The 19324-nt window shown below is 43.3% G+C and overlaps 1 protein-coding gene and 1 non-coding gene across 3 annotated transcripts in view; one reads left to right on the top strand and one right to left on the bottom strand.

Annotated features, from left to right (window-relative positions):
• The first annotated feature begins 579 nt into the window (after positions 1-579).
• LOC142952176 (5.8S ribosomal RNA) lies at positions 580-733 on the top strand. Its single transcript, XR_012954660.1, has one exon. It is a non-coding gene; the product is annotated as a 5.8S ribosomal RNA (ribosomal RNA).
• Positions 734-8082: 7349 nt separating this feature from the next.
• The window catches only part of rbfox3a (RNA binding fox-1 homolog 3a), a 59081-nt gene continuing 47839 nt past the window's right edge, over positions 8083-19324 (bottom strand). For both annotated transcript variants that reach the window (XM_076093007.1, XM_076093006.1), the window contains exons 7-11: positions 18137-18269; positions 15793-15832; positions 15554-15618; positions 10695-10773; positions 8083-8202 (exon numbers count right to left, since the gene is read on the bottom strand). In XM_076093007.1, coding sequence (XP_075949122.1) covers positions 8158-8202; positions 10695-10773; positions 15554-15618; positions 15793-15832; positions 18137-18269 — 362 coding nt within the window. In that variant the 3' untranslated portion in view covers positions 8083-8157. The remainder of the gene's footprint in view (positions 8203-10694; positions 10774-15553; positions 15619-15792; positions 15833-18136; positions 18270-19324) is intronic.

Raw genomic sequence — 19324 nt, 5'->3', positions numbered from 1 at the left:
GAAAATGAGTTTGACACCCCTGATCTAGAGGAAGTAAAAGTCGTAACAAGGTTTCCGTAGGTGAACCTGCGGAAGGATCATTACCGATGTGCCGGTCCGCGGGGACTGAGCAAGACTCCATATGCTTGTCTGCTTAGGAGGGGGGTAACACCTCCTCCGAGGCTCGCGTTTGAACCTCCTAGTCTGGGCCTTCTCGGTCGGACTGCGTAGCCTCTTCTCTCCCCCGTCAACCACAATTTGTTGCTTCGCCGGCCTGTTCCGAGGAATGACGGACCTGCCGACGGAGTGCGCTTGGGCGGGGATGGCTGGGGATGCGCACCCGGCGTCAACGAGATGCGCCTGCTCATCGGAACCTCCAAACAGTGCGGCGCGGCGGCTTCAACCTGGCCGTCCGTCCTGCGCCTCCGGGTACCCAACTCTCCTCCCTCCTTCGGAGGGAGCACGGGGGGTTCAATGTCTCCTCCCCCGTTCTGGCCTCGGCTGTAACGGGATGGAGCGCCCGGGGGTTTTGTTATCCCCTTCTAAATCCTTGTCTTCGAAACCTGGCCTTTTCAAAAAACCAAGAACCAAGTAGGCTACAACTCTTAGCGGTGGATCACTCGGCTCGTGCGTCGATGAAGAACGCAGCTAGCTGCGAGAACTAATGTGAATTGCAGGACACATTGATCATCGACACTTCGAACGCACCTTGCGGCCCCGGGTTCCTCCCGGGGCTACGCCTGTCTGAGGGTCGTTTTGTAATCAATCGGAGACGCTCGCGTCACCGCGGTTGGGGCAGTCGCAGGCACCAGTTGCCTTCGTCCCCCTAAGTACAGACTTCGGGATGCCCGGTGCGGTGCGGGGGCCCTTGTCGAGCTCGCCTCTCCCTCCGTCGGTGTTTCCTTTTTCCCTCCTTCGCCGGCCCCTTCGCGGGGGCCGGGGTGGGGCGCCCGTCGTGGGTGCGGCTGCCGGTGGACTTCTGTCTCCGTGCTGCCCGCGTCCCTTTGTGCGTAAGTCCGACGCGGCGTTCTGGTGGGGGACTGAGGGGTGCCTTCGGGGGTCTGGCGGGTCACGGCCGGGACCCTCCTCTGCCGCGGCGGGGTACCCGGAATTGAGAATGTGAGCCTTCCTCCGCCAGGAGGGAGCCACGCCGTCGTCTCCGGGCGACAAACTCATTCGACTACGACCTCAGATCAGACGAGACAACCCGCTGAATTTAAGCATATTACTAAGCGGAGGAAAAGGAACTAACAAGGATTCCCTCAGTAGCGGCGAGCGAAGAGGGAAGAGCCCAGCGCCGAATCCCTGTCCGACGGGCGGATTGGGGACATGTGGAAGACCGCTTGCCTGGTGTCGCTCGGGGGCCTGAGTCCTTCTGATCGAGGCTCATCCCATGGACGGTGTGAGGCCGGTAACGGCCCCCGTCGCGCCGGGGTCCGGTCTTCTCGGAGTCGGGTTGTTTGGGAATGCAGCCCAAAGTGGGTGGTAAACTCCATCTAAGGCTAAATACCGGCACGAGACCGATAGTCGACAAGTACCTTAAGGGAAAGTTGAAAAGAACTTTGAAGAGAGAGTTCAAGAGGGCGTGAAACCATTGAGAGGTAAACGGGTGGGGTCCCTAAATAAGTTATTAATCATTTACTTACACTTTATAAATGATCTTATTAATCATCTACAACTCCTTAATAATTGGTTTGTAAAATATATAATACTTCATTTACAAATGGGGAATCCATCATTTATAAAGTACGAAAACACAATCATGAAGCACATAATAGACAAGCTTATTAATCAAGAATAAAACATTTACAACTGTTGTTATGAACTGCATACTAATGAATTATTAATGTAGAACAATGCTTTATAAATGATGAATTAAGTGTTTACTCATACTTAACTAATGCTTCATAGTGTGTAGTTATTATAAAGTGCTACCAAATATTGAAGACAAGCAACAAGTGATTGAGAATGGGAACATCCTTCAGTAGGAGACAGGGTTATATGGACGTTTCTCAACCAAAAATATGTTTCATGAATATGTTTCATGCAGCCTCTCATCACACAATGCCACGTGATTGGGTTAGGTTTAGGCAACAAAACTACCTGGTAATGTGAGAAAGAAGATGATGGTTTGTGTTCAATAATAACAAAAATAATCAGACGTAAAAAGCTGCCTTAAAGTCACAGCTGAAAATTCTGACAACCCCCAGAAAACTACAACACTGAGGGAACAGTGGGCTCCTGCTCTGTGGAACATGGAAACAGAAGATAATGATGCTACATGATGCTTCAGGTCCACTTAAAGAGGGTGGTTTAGTTTAGTGTGAAGTAGTTTTTAGGCTGTATCTTTTTGAAGGCTTTTGACTTGTTTTTGGAAGGACTGAAGAAAGAGAGAAACCTCAGTTCTCTAACTTTGTTTCACATTGATGGCAACCTTGAAGACAGTTGTTTTTGGCCGGCTGCTTCATCCCTCAGCACAGGCTCGGTGCTTTAGAGATGTCATAAAACCAAGAAACAGACTGACTCTTTTAAACTTGTGCTCTCCATTTCCCCAACTGAAACGAGCTCTGACAAACAGAAGGGCAGCAGATGAAAACATAAAGTGTCTGGCCCGAGAGCAGGGAGACGTAGAGGTTATTTAGTACACATTGCTATCGACAGTAGGCCTACGGCCTAACAAAACACGCCTCACACAGTAATGTGACCACAGACACAGAAAGACATCAAACAGAAACAGAGGAAAAAGCCTTTTCTTGTCATATAAAATGTTGCCGTTGTCTGACCCCTAACCATTGATGTATAACTATACAAAAGTAAGAACATTCTTTTTCTCGTTTGATATATATTTTCTTCTTCTGTAGGATAAGAACATATTGTTAATATGAATCTAAATAATAGACTAATAAATACTACGCTATTACAATTCTTTCTATGATACACAAATACTGGCAAATGACTTCCACAACCTGAAGACAAACATACATTTTAAAATTGTAAAGTGCACGGAGGAGCGATGGATAAAAGAAGACACTAATATTTGTATATATATACTAATATTTTAATGGTTATGAAAAGCAGTCAATATCCCATCACCACTGAAAGAATGCATTCTGCTCTATAGAACACATGTTCTGTGTGTAAGAGTGCACATCTGGAAAAGCTTCAAATTTCAAATGAAGAATGATCTAAACTTGCTTTGCTGCTCCCATTTAGGCCCTCATCATGTTGTTATATTGTTTTAGTAATGCATATTCCTAAATATTATAATATATCATTTGAATTTGTCCAAACCAAAATACTTTCTGACTTCCCTAACTGCCCCTTTCTGTGGCGCTGCCTTTGATTCCAAAGCAATGTCCTGAAACAGCTGGTCACTGAAACAAAGCATTCCTTTAGGACTATTTTCAGCGGCGGATTAATCCACATTTCTTTCTCTGGGGAATATTTGTGGCAGCAGGATGGTGTATGCGTGATTGAGTGAAAAATATGTGTATGTGTGTGTTTATAGTGACGAAGGAAAACGTCACTCGGTTGATGCAACAATGTAGCTTTTCAGAGGAAGCAGATATTTTAAGCAGTAGGATTGATTCAATGTTGGTTTTGGTCTTCTAATGGGATCTGTTGAGTAAGAAAAAGATCCTTTCTTTGTAATAGGTCTGCACATCATACTGTTGTGGCAAACAGAACCACAAAGTAGCATTGACTCTAATGCACAGTAGCTTCTACACAATGAGGGGAAACGAAGAGCAGCAAAGTTGTACAGAGTGCAGGGGCTTGTCTTAAGAAGCCGCAGCCATGTTAGATTAAGGCCACATTTTGTCTGTGGAGAGACAAAAAAAGAAGACTTGTGGCGAGGCAGCGACAGGGAGATTTGTCCAATCCATATTTACTGTAACAACGGTCTTATCCTGGTTGAAAACAACAAGAGAATGCTAGAAAAGACAGTCTGCAGACAGACACAACAGTAATAGCAATAGACCAACTAGTGTGTGTGTGTGTGTGTGTGTGTGTGTGTGTGTGTGTGTGTGTGTGTGTGTGTGTGTGTGTGTGTGTGAGTCTAGCCAGTCTGGTATATCTTCAAATGAGATCAGTGCTTATTGACTGAACTCTCTTATCTCTAATCTGTGGGGTAAATTGCCTCGGTTGCTGCTTCTCTTCTCGCTCCCCTTTCTTCCTGCGCTACTGACTCCCCTCTTTACGATCCCATCAGACACAGCAGGCACAGATGCTATTTACTGGTGGGGGAGTTTGTGTGTGTGTGTGTGTGTGTGTGTGTGTGTGAGTGACTGGATGAGAGCGAGTGAGATTGGTGTGTAACTGAATGCTTGGGTGTATTAGGGAGAGTTGCCTGTGCTGCTCTTAGCGTATGTCTCCTAAGCATGTTTGAGTGTGTACACGTTGAGACCATTCATCTGGCTGATATCAGCCTCATGTTAAAGATTCACTTCTGAGTTTTGTAAGTGTCCAATAACACATCAGAATTTCCTCCCGGTAAATTGACATTTTAAAAATGATTATGAAAGATTATAATTATTTATTCATTTTGACCTCGCTGTTCCTGTTTTTTTCAGTCACACACAGCACATCAACATGACTGACATGTATGTTTGCTGTAGTATCACTGTACAGTAGTGACATTAATAAACTGATCTCTGTTCACACTCTTCTAAATGTCCCATCTGAATGCTACTTAGTATTTGCTCTTATTTGCAGTTAACAGTCAACTGGGCAAAAAATATGTTGAGTAATGGAAATATTGTTTGAACTACAACAAAGATAACTCACACTGAGTCACACGCCACATCAACAGCTAGTTAACTAACGATAACGTGAATAAGTGACGGTGTCGATTTGATGCTGTTAATGCCACACTGTGGAGTTTCTGGCCACTGGCGCTGCTACAGATCAATGTTTAGATAAGCAGACTCCCATTTTGAATCCCGTTAAATATATTTCACACCAACTCAGATTAACAGAGCTTTCTTTGGACAGCTGTGGGCCTGTTTTACTAAACTTGCAACTAACTTGCAACACAAGATAATTTCCTCTTGCGTTCATTTTGACCGCTTTTGCTTATCAAAATAACCATCATACTTGTGTTCCATGTAGAGGAATGTACAACTCGCTAACTTATCTACAATTTGCGACTGACAACCATTTGTGAAACGAGCCACTTGCACTATTTGCGATCACAAGCAATCAGGACTTGGAAATTCTATTGTGAAATATGCCAAGGGCTGGCTATCGGTAAGGTATCGACTGAAAACCCTGTACCAAGTAGCAAAAAAACTTCTCCAGTCAAATGTTACCTGCATTCTGTGCCCAGAAAAAACTACTATCATTAACAGTATTATCAGTGGTAACATCAGCATCAGTACTGACAGAGCTGACAGTTTAAATATGGGGAGCGGAGGGTGGTGCTACTTTTCCGTGACAATGCAGTCCTGCTACCACGGGTTGGGGGGGCGTTGCTATTAGCTTTTAAATGGGCATTGCAACCTTTTCTGGCCCATGATCTCATTTATCAATTCTTAAAATCCCTGTCATTACAGATTTATCCTCGTGTCATGTGGATTTCAGCGGCACACGTTGTTCTATTCTACTTCCAAGATTATATTGAAAACATGAAATGCATCCATCAAATTACAAAACAAATATCGTAATCTGTCTTCATCATCCTGTACTGAGCCAGGGTTGTAAAACCCTTCCCGACCGGTTACATTACGGTTAGCTGGGGTTTTGATGCAGGTTGGAGGTTATTAGGTTGAGCAGACTTATCAAGCTGCTTCTCTACACCAGCCTGACAACCTCATTAAAACACACTATACCTGGGAGGGGGGTCACCTTGAGAGTCAATCTCCCGGCAGAGAACGAGAGGAAAACTAGTCCAGACTGCAGCTGATACTAAAGACTTTTAACTGCAATGACTGACCTGAGCATCTCTCCTCTGGCTTCACTGCTCTTTTTGCTGCTTCTTTCTCTTTTATTGGTCTTGAATTAGAGGTCTGGGTGACAACTCATCCCACTGAAAACTAATCAAATTGAGAGATCTTGTGTTTGCATTAAGGATCCTATATTTCCTTCTTTTACTTGACATCCAATAATATGGTCTGAGGCCGTTTTGTTGTGGGTGAAGGGGAACATCACAGATTGTTGTCTGTCAGAGAGAAGACGCATGCCTGGAGACAGGGAGGAATTGATACTAAGCTGCGCTAGAGTTTCCATTTCAGCCACTCTATACCCAAACACTCAAATCGCTCTCCGTGCTAACAGAATCAACTTGTGTGCTCACAGGTACCCGCCAGGTGACCTGCAAAAAAGTAAATTGGCGGATGGTATTTTGATTATATTTAATTTCCGGGTTCTGTTCTGGCTAAACCAAAGAACATGTTGGTTGGATCGCTGGTGTTGGATGATAAATATAGGCTATTAAATAAAATGAAAATAACAATCAATATTTTGAAAATAAGCAAAAAATAACCATTTAAATTATATTTCCTCATACCCTTCATTTTAAAATGTAAAAATGTATTATCTTAGTTTCAAATGTATAAAATGGCCCAAAATGATCACTTTAAATGGGCAGCCTAAACCAGCCTATACCAGTTATTATCAGTTCGGGGCAAGGATCTCGATGGGTTGGGTCGGGGGGGGGGAGCGGGTCCTGAACACCAGACACGTGCAAGTATCTTAGTAAACATGTCTTTTGTTTTCAGAGGTAATTGATGAGCTGGTCAACATGCGTGGGGAGACAACGCACAGTAATGGCACATTTGTTCAAATTTCCTGTGTTGAATCTAATTCTCGACTTCCCACCTAGCTACATCCAAGAGAAAAACTGTGACAGAAACGTTTTGACGGACATATGTGTCGAGGTTATTGTAAGTCAACTTACTGAACTATCAAAAAGACAAATGTATTTGATCAATGTGATATAAACGTAACTGATCATAGCCACTGTTATTACAGCTTCCATGTCCACTGAAAGGAAATGCACTTCAGTTTGATCATCAGAATAGTGTAGATCAAACCAGAGCTTTATATATTGGTAGCAAAGTGTTAATATTAATAGGAAATATTGAACTTAACCTGCATAACTATGCTGGCTAAATGCGACAAATGTAGCTTTGAGATGGTATTAAAATGTGTTTGCAAGTATTAACTAAATGCAAGAGGATCACACCCTCCCATCTGTTCACTAAGGGGTCAAACATACTTGTCAGTATTCCTCCATATGCATATTGAGCAACTGTGGGATTATTGCTTAGCGTGAGCAGGACGTGACCAGACATGAAACAGAAATAATGTGGTTTTCTCCTTTAAAGCCATTCAGCAGTAATGGGATACCTCCTGCCTCTGGCCCTGTGCCAACGATCAATGGGCTCTAACACACTGCGTCCTATTTTTGCAATGGCTGTCATAGCTCTTGCTTCACACCCTGCTAATACATCACTTCCTCCTGCATTGAGATTCAGTAATACATCACGCTCTTCCTCTCACCTTCTGGGTTTCATAATGCATCACTTCCTGGTAGCGATTTGTTGCAGTTTCACCCCCTTTGGGCTGAGCAGCTCTAAATCCCATTAAGCCGGTCTGAAACTCAGCTCCAGTTAGATTGGAGCCAGTTCTCTGAGGGGGTGGAATGGCCGTATCATTTACTTAATAAACCCAATCTGAAATGTGTTGCTCAAACTGTAATTGCTGAACATTAGTGCTTTTAATGTATAAGGGGAAAATGACTAATTGAAACAATGAAGGTAGAGAAATTAAATGGGATTAAAACTAGCGCAGTTGCGGACCAATATTTTGTAGAGGAAGAGAGTGAGACGGAGGGAGACTAAAAGCTTCCCATTTCTACTCTTTCCCTCCTTTGTCTACATTGAATGTTGTCTTTTTTTATACCACTGCACACATGGCAATACAAATACATTTAAGTCAACACAGAGTAACAAAATGTTCTTTTCCAAAATAAGTACATTACATCAATAAATGACAATGTGTACAATAGGGAAGCAACTTCAGAGTGATTCTGGAGTTTCAGGGTCACATGTGCCACCTGGAAGCATTTTGTTTTTGGTTTTCCATGAAGAGGGTGAAGATGGTTATTAAGTCATTTCATTTGTTGCTGTTTTTGTGTCTGTTTTGCGGGGAAGGAAAGGGGACGTGCCTCTCTCTTTTCTAGTAGGGAGTGAAGCGACTGCACCCTCCTCTGTAAAGGCTAGCCTGCAACATCAAAGATGAAAAAGCTCCAATCAGTATTCAACGTAGAACCTTTGTATTATTAATATTAAAATGAACTTCTCTCTTTCCTCCAAAGAAACGCTCCTCCCTTTTTCCACTTGTCTCTTGTTTAATTGAGGAAATTTTGTGCACAAGGTAGTTGTGGAAAGAATGGGATTGTGTGTCTGTGCTTGTTGCATGTACTTGAGTGTGGATTTCTAAGTTCGTTTTTCATTTTGATTCTTGATAGCATTCAACCCAGCAGTGAACAAAGACAACAAAATGACCACAAGTAAGTGACTGAATCACTAACAGTTGCTGTCATCTGTGGCCAGAAAGTCTGTTTGTACAAGAAGTGGCCAAACACATCTGAGGTGAGACGAACACGAGACAACCGTCATTGCTATTTAACAAGCTGTGAATCCACAACCAAATAATAACAATACATAATTGTTCCTTGAGCCATCCTGGCTTGTCTTTTACTGTATACACAGTAGATCAACCAGGAATAAAAGCAAAGACATTTTATTCTAGATGTTCCGATACAATATTTTCCATACGATACCGATCCGATACCTGAACTTGCGTATCAGACGATACCGATCCAATACCAGTGTGTTAAAAACATGTTGCCCTTTAACTGGTGGGATTTTCCAGTGTAAAATATTGCCAAATTTCTGACATTTTGCTAGCTCTGGCCAACGTTACACTCTCCACTAGCACCTGCTTAATGGACACTGTACATGCCGTGTTTCACTCTCAACAGAGATGAGAAAGAAGTGAGACGGCTCACTCGTTAGCTACTTCCATCATCCATTTCAGACGCAGCCATCTTTTTTTCCAGAGCTGATGATGTAAGTAGCTAACGAGTGAGCCATCTCGCTTCCTTCTCACCCTTCTTGAGAGTTGCACAGAGTTGGTGATGTGTTGTTCCTGTGTAGTGTAACCTGATAAACCATACGATAATATTATATCAGATTGGTGCATAAACTCGCATACTCGCCGATACCTGATCCAGCATTTCAGGCTCCATCAGAGGCATCTACTGTGCTGTTATTGGTATCAGAACAACCTTTTTACAGACAAAACCACCATGGTTTCCTCATTCTGTTTCCCAATGTGTAGTGAAATAGAAACTGAGGGAAAATTGTGTCTGTATCTCTCTCCATGTTCTCTGTTCAGACCAACCTAATAGCAGACGAGAATGGATATATTACAATTACAACTTTCCACAATATTTGTGACTATACATGGTTGTCGGATGAAGATCGATGATGATTCTCATCTAAAGAAAAAGTGTTCTCCAACCAATAATTCTGCCTTTATCAGTCACATCATTATTACCTTACCTTGTTTGGGGCTTAAGTTCAGAATGTGAGGCATGACAAAGTTTAAGATCAATGGAGTGTTATGTCTTTATTTTATTGAGAATTAGGAATAAACATTGGTAGTGAGGGGTTTGGATATGGGAGAGTGGGGGAAAAGGGAGGAGTAATTTGAAGACAAAAGAGAAGAACTCTGAGAAAAACAGAGGCCACTGTTTTATTTAAGTAAATGAAGAGGAAAAAAATGTCGTAATTAATGAAGGCTTTTAGCTAGCAGCTGCACTAGGGAGGAATGGGGGCAGTTTGGGGGACACATAGGGGAGGTGGTGGCGCTTTCGATCTCCATCATCACAAGCACGTCAGCACTCAGCATCAACCCTCATCTCATCTGTCCAAGACGCTGCACCGAGCAGCTGCTCCGGCTGCAGCCGGTTTGCTACCAAGAACTTTAATTCTCCTTCTCCTACTTTTCCTCCTTTTGTGCTCTATCTTTCTCTCCTACTTTAATCTCCCACGGCACGTCGAAGCATTTACTAGATGGTCGTTAATCTTTGGAGGAAGTCCCTGCCCACACCCACGAAAGAAAACAAATTGTGCTCTCAGTTTCTCCCCATCTTCTGGGGTGCTCTATTTCTTTCTTTGGAAAGACTTTTTTTTCATCTTTGATGTTAGCTGCAAAGCTAGCTAAAAACAAACATTAACCATTCGACTCTCCCCCTTGCAAAATTTGAAGAGAATGTTTTCAGTGGGGAGGAATCCTCAGTCTCGATTGGATTTCAAGCAAGGAGCTTTCAGCCAATGAAATTGAATGGGGACTCTGAGAATAAGAAAATGTCCCTTTTTCATTGACTGAAGTGGCAAAGACGCACATACAACATTAGAATGGGTCTCTCAGAGGGAAACACAACTCACAGGAACAAGGCGAAGAGTAAACATTTTGCAAAGATCTTTCTAGATTATTAACAAAGCCTGTCAGCAAATTATTTGATCAAGTTATTTATTTACTGTTAGTAATTCAGTTCATATGAATAGTTTTGTAAAATAAACATCCATGTGTGCAGGTGTGTCATACAGTGAGGTATCAGAGACAACAGAGTGAGGATGCTGTAGCTGTTCATCATGATAGCACATACATTAAGTCAGCAGCTAGGAAACAGGGAACAGACTCACCATAGTGCCCACACTGTATGTGGCTGCAGGACCAATCGTATGGTGATATGGGTCTGCTGTTGCATAGACTCTGCCATAACTATAGAGGAGAAAACAGGCACAAACAGTGTTTACTGTGACAATTGAGTAGAAAACCGTAAGTCTGACAGCTTCTCCAAGATGTTCACCAGACAGATGAAGCTAAACACAATCTTTGGATATATTGCAAACATCAGGGCCTGCATTAATCAAGGATGACAGTATCCCTCCAGGACAGCAGCTCTCAATCTTTTCCAGTCGCGACCCCCCTGAATAATCAGGTTGGTGTCTCATAAAATGTCTGCACCTCCTTAGCCCCACATGTATATGCTGGCAAGTGATTTGATGCTTTTTGGTGTCTATACATTTGGGTATGTGATTACTGTAAGCCCCACAGCTAAGCAAGTGGGCGCTTGTTCTGTGAAATGGGGAAATGAGTATGGCTTAATTAAGGAGTGCTTGCGTGGGAGCAGTCCGGTACCGAAAGATCAGTAGACAGACAGATGGAGAGAACACGTCACGCCGCGGTTTCTTAGCCTGCTTGTTGTAGTAAATAGAACTTTCAGCAATAATTATTTTTCCTCCCACAGACAGACAGAAGGGAGACAACAGGGAAGTGTGAGAAAAATCTAAATATATCACTGTTACAGGCGATGTAATGTAAAGAACTACCATCTGGCGACCCCCAGAAACCTCCAGGGTATTTAGATAATTCCTAACTCAGATAATGACCTCGAATAGGTGAACCAGCCATGTCGAAAAGATATACAGTATGTTTAAAAGGCGGAGTTTTTTTCATCTGATCAGCAAAACAAACAGAATATAACTTTTCTTCATATTAGATTCAATGTTATAAGCAGCCTACAATTTCCAGAACAATACAAACATTTCGGTTCCCTCCTGTGGCTCAAAGGTTCACTGCGGACATACATCATAAATAAAAGACTATGGAAGAAATTGTGCAATGTTATTTGGCGGCCCAAATAAAATCTCCAGTGTTTGGGAACGGCTGTGCTAGAGCACCTTGTGGGCAGATTAGAGCTGTGGGCTCTTTTTGACCTCTGGTTCTCCCACTATCTTTGAATTGTGTGTGTGTGTGTGCTCACTTGTTACCTTTAAGAACCCTTCAGGTACACACAGCGGACACCACACCAGCAGACTACTCATGACAGCATTATTAGAATTAGCCCCATATATACCATTCATCCCTCTGCTGTAATAGCACCCACCCCATGTGATGTGTGTCAAACAGTTTGTGGTAATTCCATCTTTTTATAAAAGGAATATGCACCAGGGAAGCTTAACATTGAATTAAATAATAAAGGCTATAGATCCAAGCTGGTGTCGAGGATCATGCATCCACACCCACCTCCATGTGGTTAAACAGTTCCAGAAACAGTTCTGGGTGGAGTGATTACAATCCAAACATTGTGAAATTAGTTCTAATGCTACATTTATTTAAACAAGCTCATTGATATTTTTAGCGATTCTATATTTTATTTCCATCTCTTAGTCTTCATGTATGTAATCCTGTATTTATCTCCTAACAGTTAGTGTAGGTTAAGCTCGGCATCTCTGGAGGAAGTTTCCGTATATGAGGCAGTAGATTCATTTTGACTTATTCTCCAAACATAAAACCATATGGATTCTTTGAACCAGTACAAATCAAAAGGGAATTTAATCAGTTGGGAAATACTCTGTTAATTGTTTCCTCCTTCCCCAACTCCAACCACCAGGCATAAACCTTGTGCATGTTGGCTTTGATTGAATAGGTTTGATAATGGATAGGGAGTGCCAACCAACCACAATGAGTATGCATGAGACACATAAGGTATTGGGTCGTCGATTTTAACTGGGGTCCGGAGGAGAGATCTATAATCATTTCCTCCTCTCACTCATGCTAAGAACAGGCCTATGGGATGAAAAAGCAATCGATGTGTCCCTATAAATGTACGTTGTAAAGGTGAGAGTGTGTGATTGCAATGATTTGTTTTACCCGTTTCAATTTATGAGAAAAAGGGGACAAGTGTTTTATCTTCCAGATGATGGGGAGGGATTGCAATAAAAGTAACGTCAGCTGGAGAAGGAAAAAAGAGAGAGAAAGATAAGAAAATAAATGGGCAGAGTGATAAGAGGAGTAGATGGCTGAAGGGAGGGAGAAATGAGATTATAAATAAAGAGAAACATGAGAAAAATCATCTTTCGTGGTGTGGAAACAGAGACGGACGGCATAGGGGGAGGAAAAGCAAATATAGGACAGTACAGAGAAAACATATCTAGAAGCAGGAACCTAAAAGAAAGAAGGAAATCATTTTTGAGAGAGATATAGCACATTTGGTTTCCCATACCTTCCCCCCTTCTATGCCATCTTCTTCTTCACCTCCTTCTCTCCTCCTCCCCTCTCTGTGCCCCCTGACTGCCATCTCCCCCTGTATCTCTGTCTGTCTCCTGGGGCTTATATTCCAGTCTTTTCACCAGCACTGGCTTGGAACTAATCCCCTCCCTCAACGCTCCTCTCCTCTCTCATTCCCCCCCTTCATCCCTCTTTCTCTGATGCCACCAGACCGCTTTATTTATATTCCTCTCTTCCTGTCTAGTTTGTTTATTCTCCTCGAAGAGTAAAGGGAAGCTAACGTAGGTCTGGAGGGCAAAGATAAGAGTGCACTGCTATGTGTGAGACTATGTGTTACAGAGGGAGACCTAAGGAAAGAATAGTAGTGGAGTGTACATGGGAGGAGGAAGGGAGGAAGGGAGGAAGGGAGGAAGTAGGGGTAGTGTCTAGGGCTGCATTAATGATTAATTAGCTGATTAATCGCTATCAGTGTTTGATCAGTCTCTGTCCAATCTAACAGATTTATGGAATCCCTCTTTCCTGTGAAAGGGTATATGACATATGTTCCTAAATAAACACAAATACATGTCCATGATTTCCATGATTACAGTGCTATTGCAGCATGACTTTTCATGGTATAGATACAAACAGTAAAATAGTACCATTTTGTTACAGTGAACAGGTGAACCCCTACCGACGCAGAGTCTCCAGGCTGTGGCTGTTAAAGGCTTGTGTCAGTGAGAGCAGATGGAAGATGACGAGGAGAATTTCATGGTCAATCCTGATTGCATTTTGCCTCTTCTTACCTGGTCTCAAGTATAGCCAGTGGCAGCCTAATGTGTGTGTGTGTGCAGACAGAATAGAAGCAGGGTCTCTCAGTCCCCAGTCCCGTCTGTAAAAGGCCCCTCTTATCCCACAATGAACTCCTCCACCACACCCCAGCCTCTGCCCCATCTCCCCTCAACTCTGCCTCACCTCCACCTCAACGCCTGGGCTTCCCTTTAAATCTGGAGAGCACATGAGCATGAGGAGGACACAGATCTGAGACGGGGGGGGCGATATACTACAGCCACGGAGAGAGGGTGAATAACGATGAGAAAGAGGAGAAAAAGAAAGGGAGTGAAATAAGTCTGGTGAAGAGAGAGACGTGCCCCCTCATCTGCTCCGCTCCTCTCTGCCTTGTTCATAATCCTCCCGAGTGCACCGCTCGCTCCCTGCCTCTGATAAATCTTACATTATCGGAGGCCTACAGGCTCCTGCTGTGGCTGTTTCTTATCGGCCCTGACATGCTCAATCTCCCTAAGATTAGCTCCCCAAGCACCGTCATGCACACACACACACCTACTGTAGACAGCAGTGGAAGCGGGTGCACACAACATGCACACACACACACACACACACACATGTTTTTCTAAAAACACATATCACTTTTGATCTGGAGGAATCACAGCAGACTGCAGCTGAGCAGCAGCTCTGGGCAGGGAGGTACCAGGCTCGGGAGTTTCAGGGACAGACAGCTCCAAGGGGAATGACAATTGAAAGATGGAATGGATCAAACTGCTCTCTCCTGCCTCACATAGACTGCTCCACAGCCCCGTGGCACCATGTTAAATCCTCTTTAGTTCTACTCATCATCTGTCCAGGTGAGCTTCTGTGGAGTTTGTTGGGCTGCATACAGTGTGAGAGCATCTACTCCTGTGGCCCGTATCACAAGGCAACATGAATGGCCCAGCCAGCTGTCTTATCTCAGGCTTTCCAGGATGACAAAGCTGGCTCACTGTTAACTGAGGTAGATCACCATGGTAACATGTGCTGAGCAGGTCAAGTTCAGAGGACCAGATCAAAACTTGTCAACAGCTCGACTACTGACCAATCAGATCGCTGGACAAATTCCCTCATCATTGTGGATCCCAACATGAACAAAGTATTGAGTTTACAACAAAGAGCAATACATTTTCTATAGTCAGTTTCTATCAGTAACATCTATATGTCCATGTTGGGGTTAAAACAGGACTCCAGGAGGTCATATTTAATTGGTTAATCATGACTGGAGAATAATACATGGAAACACCACATCGTCCAGTGAACACTCATTTCTAGCATTTCTGTTATCCCTACTATTTCGACAACTTCTTCTATTCTAAAGAACTTTTCGAACCGGAGGCATGAAGAATAAAGGATAATGCAAAGTACTCGTCTAACACAAGGAGTGGATCTGGTCTCAGCTGCCTCTGTCAAGGTTGAAAGAAGTAATAAAGTCTGCCGCCTTGGTTCGGACTCTGTGTTGTTGTTTCATAAATATATGCGCAGCTCAACCCGTTCTGAGATTATAACAGCATATATGTATATATAATTATGTAATACATTACTATTATAACATTTCTTTCAACTGAGCCATCGTCCATTAAAACGTGTGTTTTTTAGGCCGGTATGATCATGATTATTTACAATGCAGTGTAAAGAGAGTACCTTATCGTGACCCTCAGAAGGAAGCAGGCTGCCAACATACCTGTCACTGTATGCAGCTGCAGCAGTACCAGCTGGCTGGGCATATCTGTAAGCTGCATACCCTCCCTGAGGAGAGACAGAGGACTTCAATACCACCTCAAACCAACATCCAGGTACAGTACAACTGAGTGACGTTGAAGCATTGAATTAAATGCTGAAGACACATTATTTTCTTGACTGATCATAGTGAAAGACTCCTTGGGTATAAATCAAAATACATATTAATAGATTTTGACTTACATATATTTCCGCTCCATAAAAGCCGTCCTGGTAGACCACACTGTTGATAGAAGATGTCACACATGAGACATTTTTATTTTTATTTATTTTAGCATTGAAGTAAACTGAGCTTGGTATGGCATTTTAGTTAAGGATCTCTAAAAGTTACTACAAGGAACTTTCATTTTGACGGTCCCTGTGGACAAAAGCAGCAGTGTTTACGAGCACCCGACTCCCGTTAGAAAACCTCTCATTTTTCAGCACCAGATTCTAACAATCTGCCCCGCTCAGTCCTGGTTCTGGTTCCCCCGTGCCTCCCTTCCCTCCAGCGGGCCCAGCAATACAGCCTCGGTCTCCAGCAGCGTGGTGTCAGTGTTGGCTCCCAGCAGAGCAGCGAGGAGAAGCTCTGCTCCTGGAGGAGGAGGAGACGCTGCTCTCGGGCGCTGAGCTCTCCTCCTTGTAGTCTGAGCTGAGGCAGTTTGTGGTGAACCTGCACGATTATTTCTGATTTTGTGCTGTATCCGACACGGTGGCACCAAATGCAAGCATTAAGAATAACTATGTACAAAAAGACAATCTTCTCTCTAATGGTCTCGTTCACACTGACACTGATTCATAACCAGTTAAAAGTTCCTTATGGTAACTTGAACTAAAGACAAGTACAATATGAATGTTCTGTCTGTTCTGACATTATGTTGGTGGAATTTCACATCTGCTAAAATGCAATGTGCAGGTAATTCAGTTGGGATCTAGGATCCCTGATGTAGTCTACGAACAAGGACATAGACAGCGGACACATGCGTACTTCAATGGTCAGTGTACATCAGAGTCCTACACGTGTGCATGTTTTTATACAAGTACAACATCTGTGGGAAGAAGATGTGCGCGCTGAACATGGTGTTATTTCACCTCCTGCACAAGAATCACTAGCTCTGTTTTCTTTTCCTCTTGTAATTGTGCTTCTTTTCCAGAGAGAGAGAAGTAGGTCATGGGGTAGAACAATGAAGAATTTATCTTCGCTGTTGGTTTGAATTATTCAGAAGTAAAGCTTCAGTTATTTCTAGTACGTTCTGAGATAGAGAGGAACTACCCAAAGCATTTGTAACTAAGCACAAAGCTAGCTCTTTTTTGGGGAAAGCTGTACTCTTCAGTATGCAAATGACTTCCCAGTTGGTAACAAATGTAGAAACAAGTGTCTCGATGCAGTGTGCAGACGAATGACCCCCGCTTGCGTCCCTTTTCCCCTGGTTCTTCAAACAGTCATTTAGGAGTTATTTATGTTTAGTATACTCGCTACAACGCTTATTACTGCTTCACATGATATTTTGAAGCGTAAAAGCCCCTTGTAGCTCATGCACTCTGCAGAGGCCTTTCTGAACGAGCATAAACAGACATTGAATTTTGGATGTTGTGCGATTGTCCACCCAGACGTCCCAGTGGACGCCTGGGTGGACAGGAGCAGTTACAGTGATGCAGAAACCATGCAGGTCTCATAACGATCATATACCAGGAACTAATAATTAGCTGTAACCAGACAAGCGCTACATGTCACTCAGTTTGAAGCTACTTTACATCCAAACCAAGCAGCACAATGTATTTCCGTTCATTTCCGATGCTTTCCTTCTTTGTTTTTCTCAATAAAACATTAAAAGTAGCTTAAACTGTTAAATCAAAGAAAACTAATTATTGTTCCCACCACACAGTAAATGACTAATTCAGTAGTTCCATGTGGTCAAACGGCATCCTTCATCCATTATTCTCCTCTCTGCCTGCCGCCTTCACGCTCTCTGTCTCCATCTGCATTTTCTCTTGTTCTCATTTTTTTCCTTTCAACCCAACACACTCTCTCAGACGTCTATTCTCTCTCTCCCTCTCTCCATGTCTCCCCTTCACATTCACCAGGTCTCTAGAACGGGCCTATTGAAGTGTGCAGGGCAGGTCATTGCAGTCCATTCACAGCCGAATAAAGAATGACACATTAGAAAAAAGAGAGACAAATTCGGCCATTCTGGAATCAAAGAGCAATTTTCCGCTCTATTAGGAGGCAGCCTTTTTGTTTTCCACTCACCATTCTTCTGCTACTGCATGTGTGTATGTGTGAGTATGTATTTATTTGTGTGTTAGTGTGTGAGCGCCCGTGCATGTTAGCGTCTGTGTTTGAGTAACTGTAGCTGTGAATTCCATTTGTGCAGTAGCATGTTTTTAGTCTTGGAGAAGTGTCATACAGTGTTTATTTGATTATGTGTGTTTGTTTCAGTTGAATGTGTGTGTGTGTGTGTGTGTGTGTGTGTGTGTGTGTGTGTGTGTGTGTGTGTGTGTGTGTGTGTGTGTGTGTGTGTGTGTGTGTGTGTGAGCAGGCACTCACGCTCCATAGGCAGGGATGGGTGGAGGAGGAGGTGCAGCACGGAATGTGTTGTAGACGGCGCGACCCCTCCCTCTCAAATGGGCCCCTCTGTAGGCCACAGCTGATCCTGTACTGGGGTAAGGAAACCCTGTGACTGAGAGAGAGAGAGACATCCAGACAGAGAGAGAGAGAGAGAGAGAGAGAGAGAGAGAGAGAGAGAGAGAGAGAGCACAATAAGATACAGAGCACAGCGGTGCCTTTGTGTCTGAAAGGCCCATCAAGGTCCGATTCACAAAATATTTTGCGCTAAAGATATTACAGCGCAAACATGCCCATAAAGTTTTGCGACTGAGCGCAATTTTCTCTTCTCTTTCGCTGATTGTAATTATCTATGTGGCAAACTACGGCAAATGGGTCAGTTGTGGGGAGTGAGTGTCGGAGGTCTTTTCAGGACGGGCTTGTTCCATCTGAACTTTCCAAAGGCAATTAAGAGAGAGGAAAGGGAAAAATATCAGCAAAGGATTTGGGTAAGATAGAAATACTTTATTCATTTGTATAATAACCTTATTCTTTGTTAATCTTTTATTTTATTTTTTGAAAATGACATGTAGGGAGCTTTAGGATTCAATGACATTGAATCCTCTCACTGCATCCCAAAATACATTTTGAACAGAGTGCAGCCTTATAAATGTGCTTCAGGTACCACCAACCTTTCTAAATTCCAAAAGATTCATTTAACTGTAACTATGTGTTGCTGTTAGCTTTGATCTTTGTGAATTGGACTGTTTTTGCACTGAGACTCTTGACATAGAGAGGAGCCAATTTTGCACCAAACGTCTGCATGTGACCTAATTTAAAGACATGCAAATGGCACAGGAGACACTTTTGTCTTGGCAGCACAGTGATGGGTGCATTTCACCCTTTGCGTGTGCTCTTAGGCCCTGTCCACATTACTCCGTTTTTACTCCGTATTTGCTACATTTACACTGAGCGGCCACACTACGCCGGAGTTTTGGAGCACCCTAAACGGAGGAATCTGAAAACTCCGCCGAGGTTGGAGGTGTTTGAGAACTCCGGGGTTGCGTTTGCGTGTGGACGGTCGGATACGGATGTGCTTAGAAAAAAATACGCCCACACCCGTGTTCGCTACTGGATTGGTTATTGGCAACCATGACGTCTCCGTCCCTGATTCGTCACACTCACTATCAC

Source organism: Anarhichas minor, unplaced genomic scaffold, assembly GCF_050575085.1.
Source record: "Anarhichas minor isolate MPS153535 unplaced genomic scaffold, ASM5057508v1 ptg000017l, whole genome shotgun sequence".
Taxonomy (NCBI): Eukaryota; Metazoa; Chordata; class Actinopteri; order Perciformes; family Anarhichadidae; genus Anarhichas; species Anarhichas minor.
The sequence above is the reverse complement of the archived record's forward strand: the minus strand, read 5'-3'. Positions and strand labels throughout refer to the sequence as shown.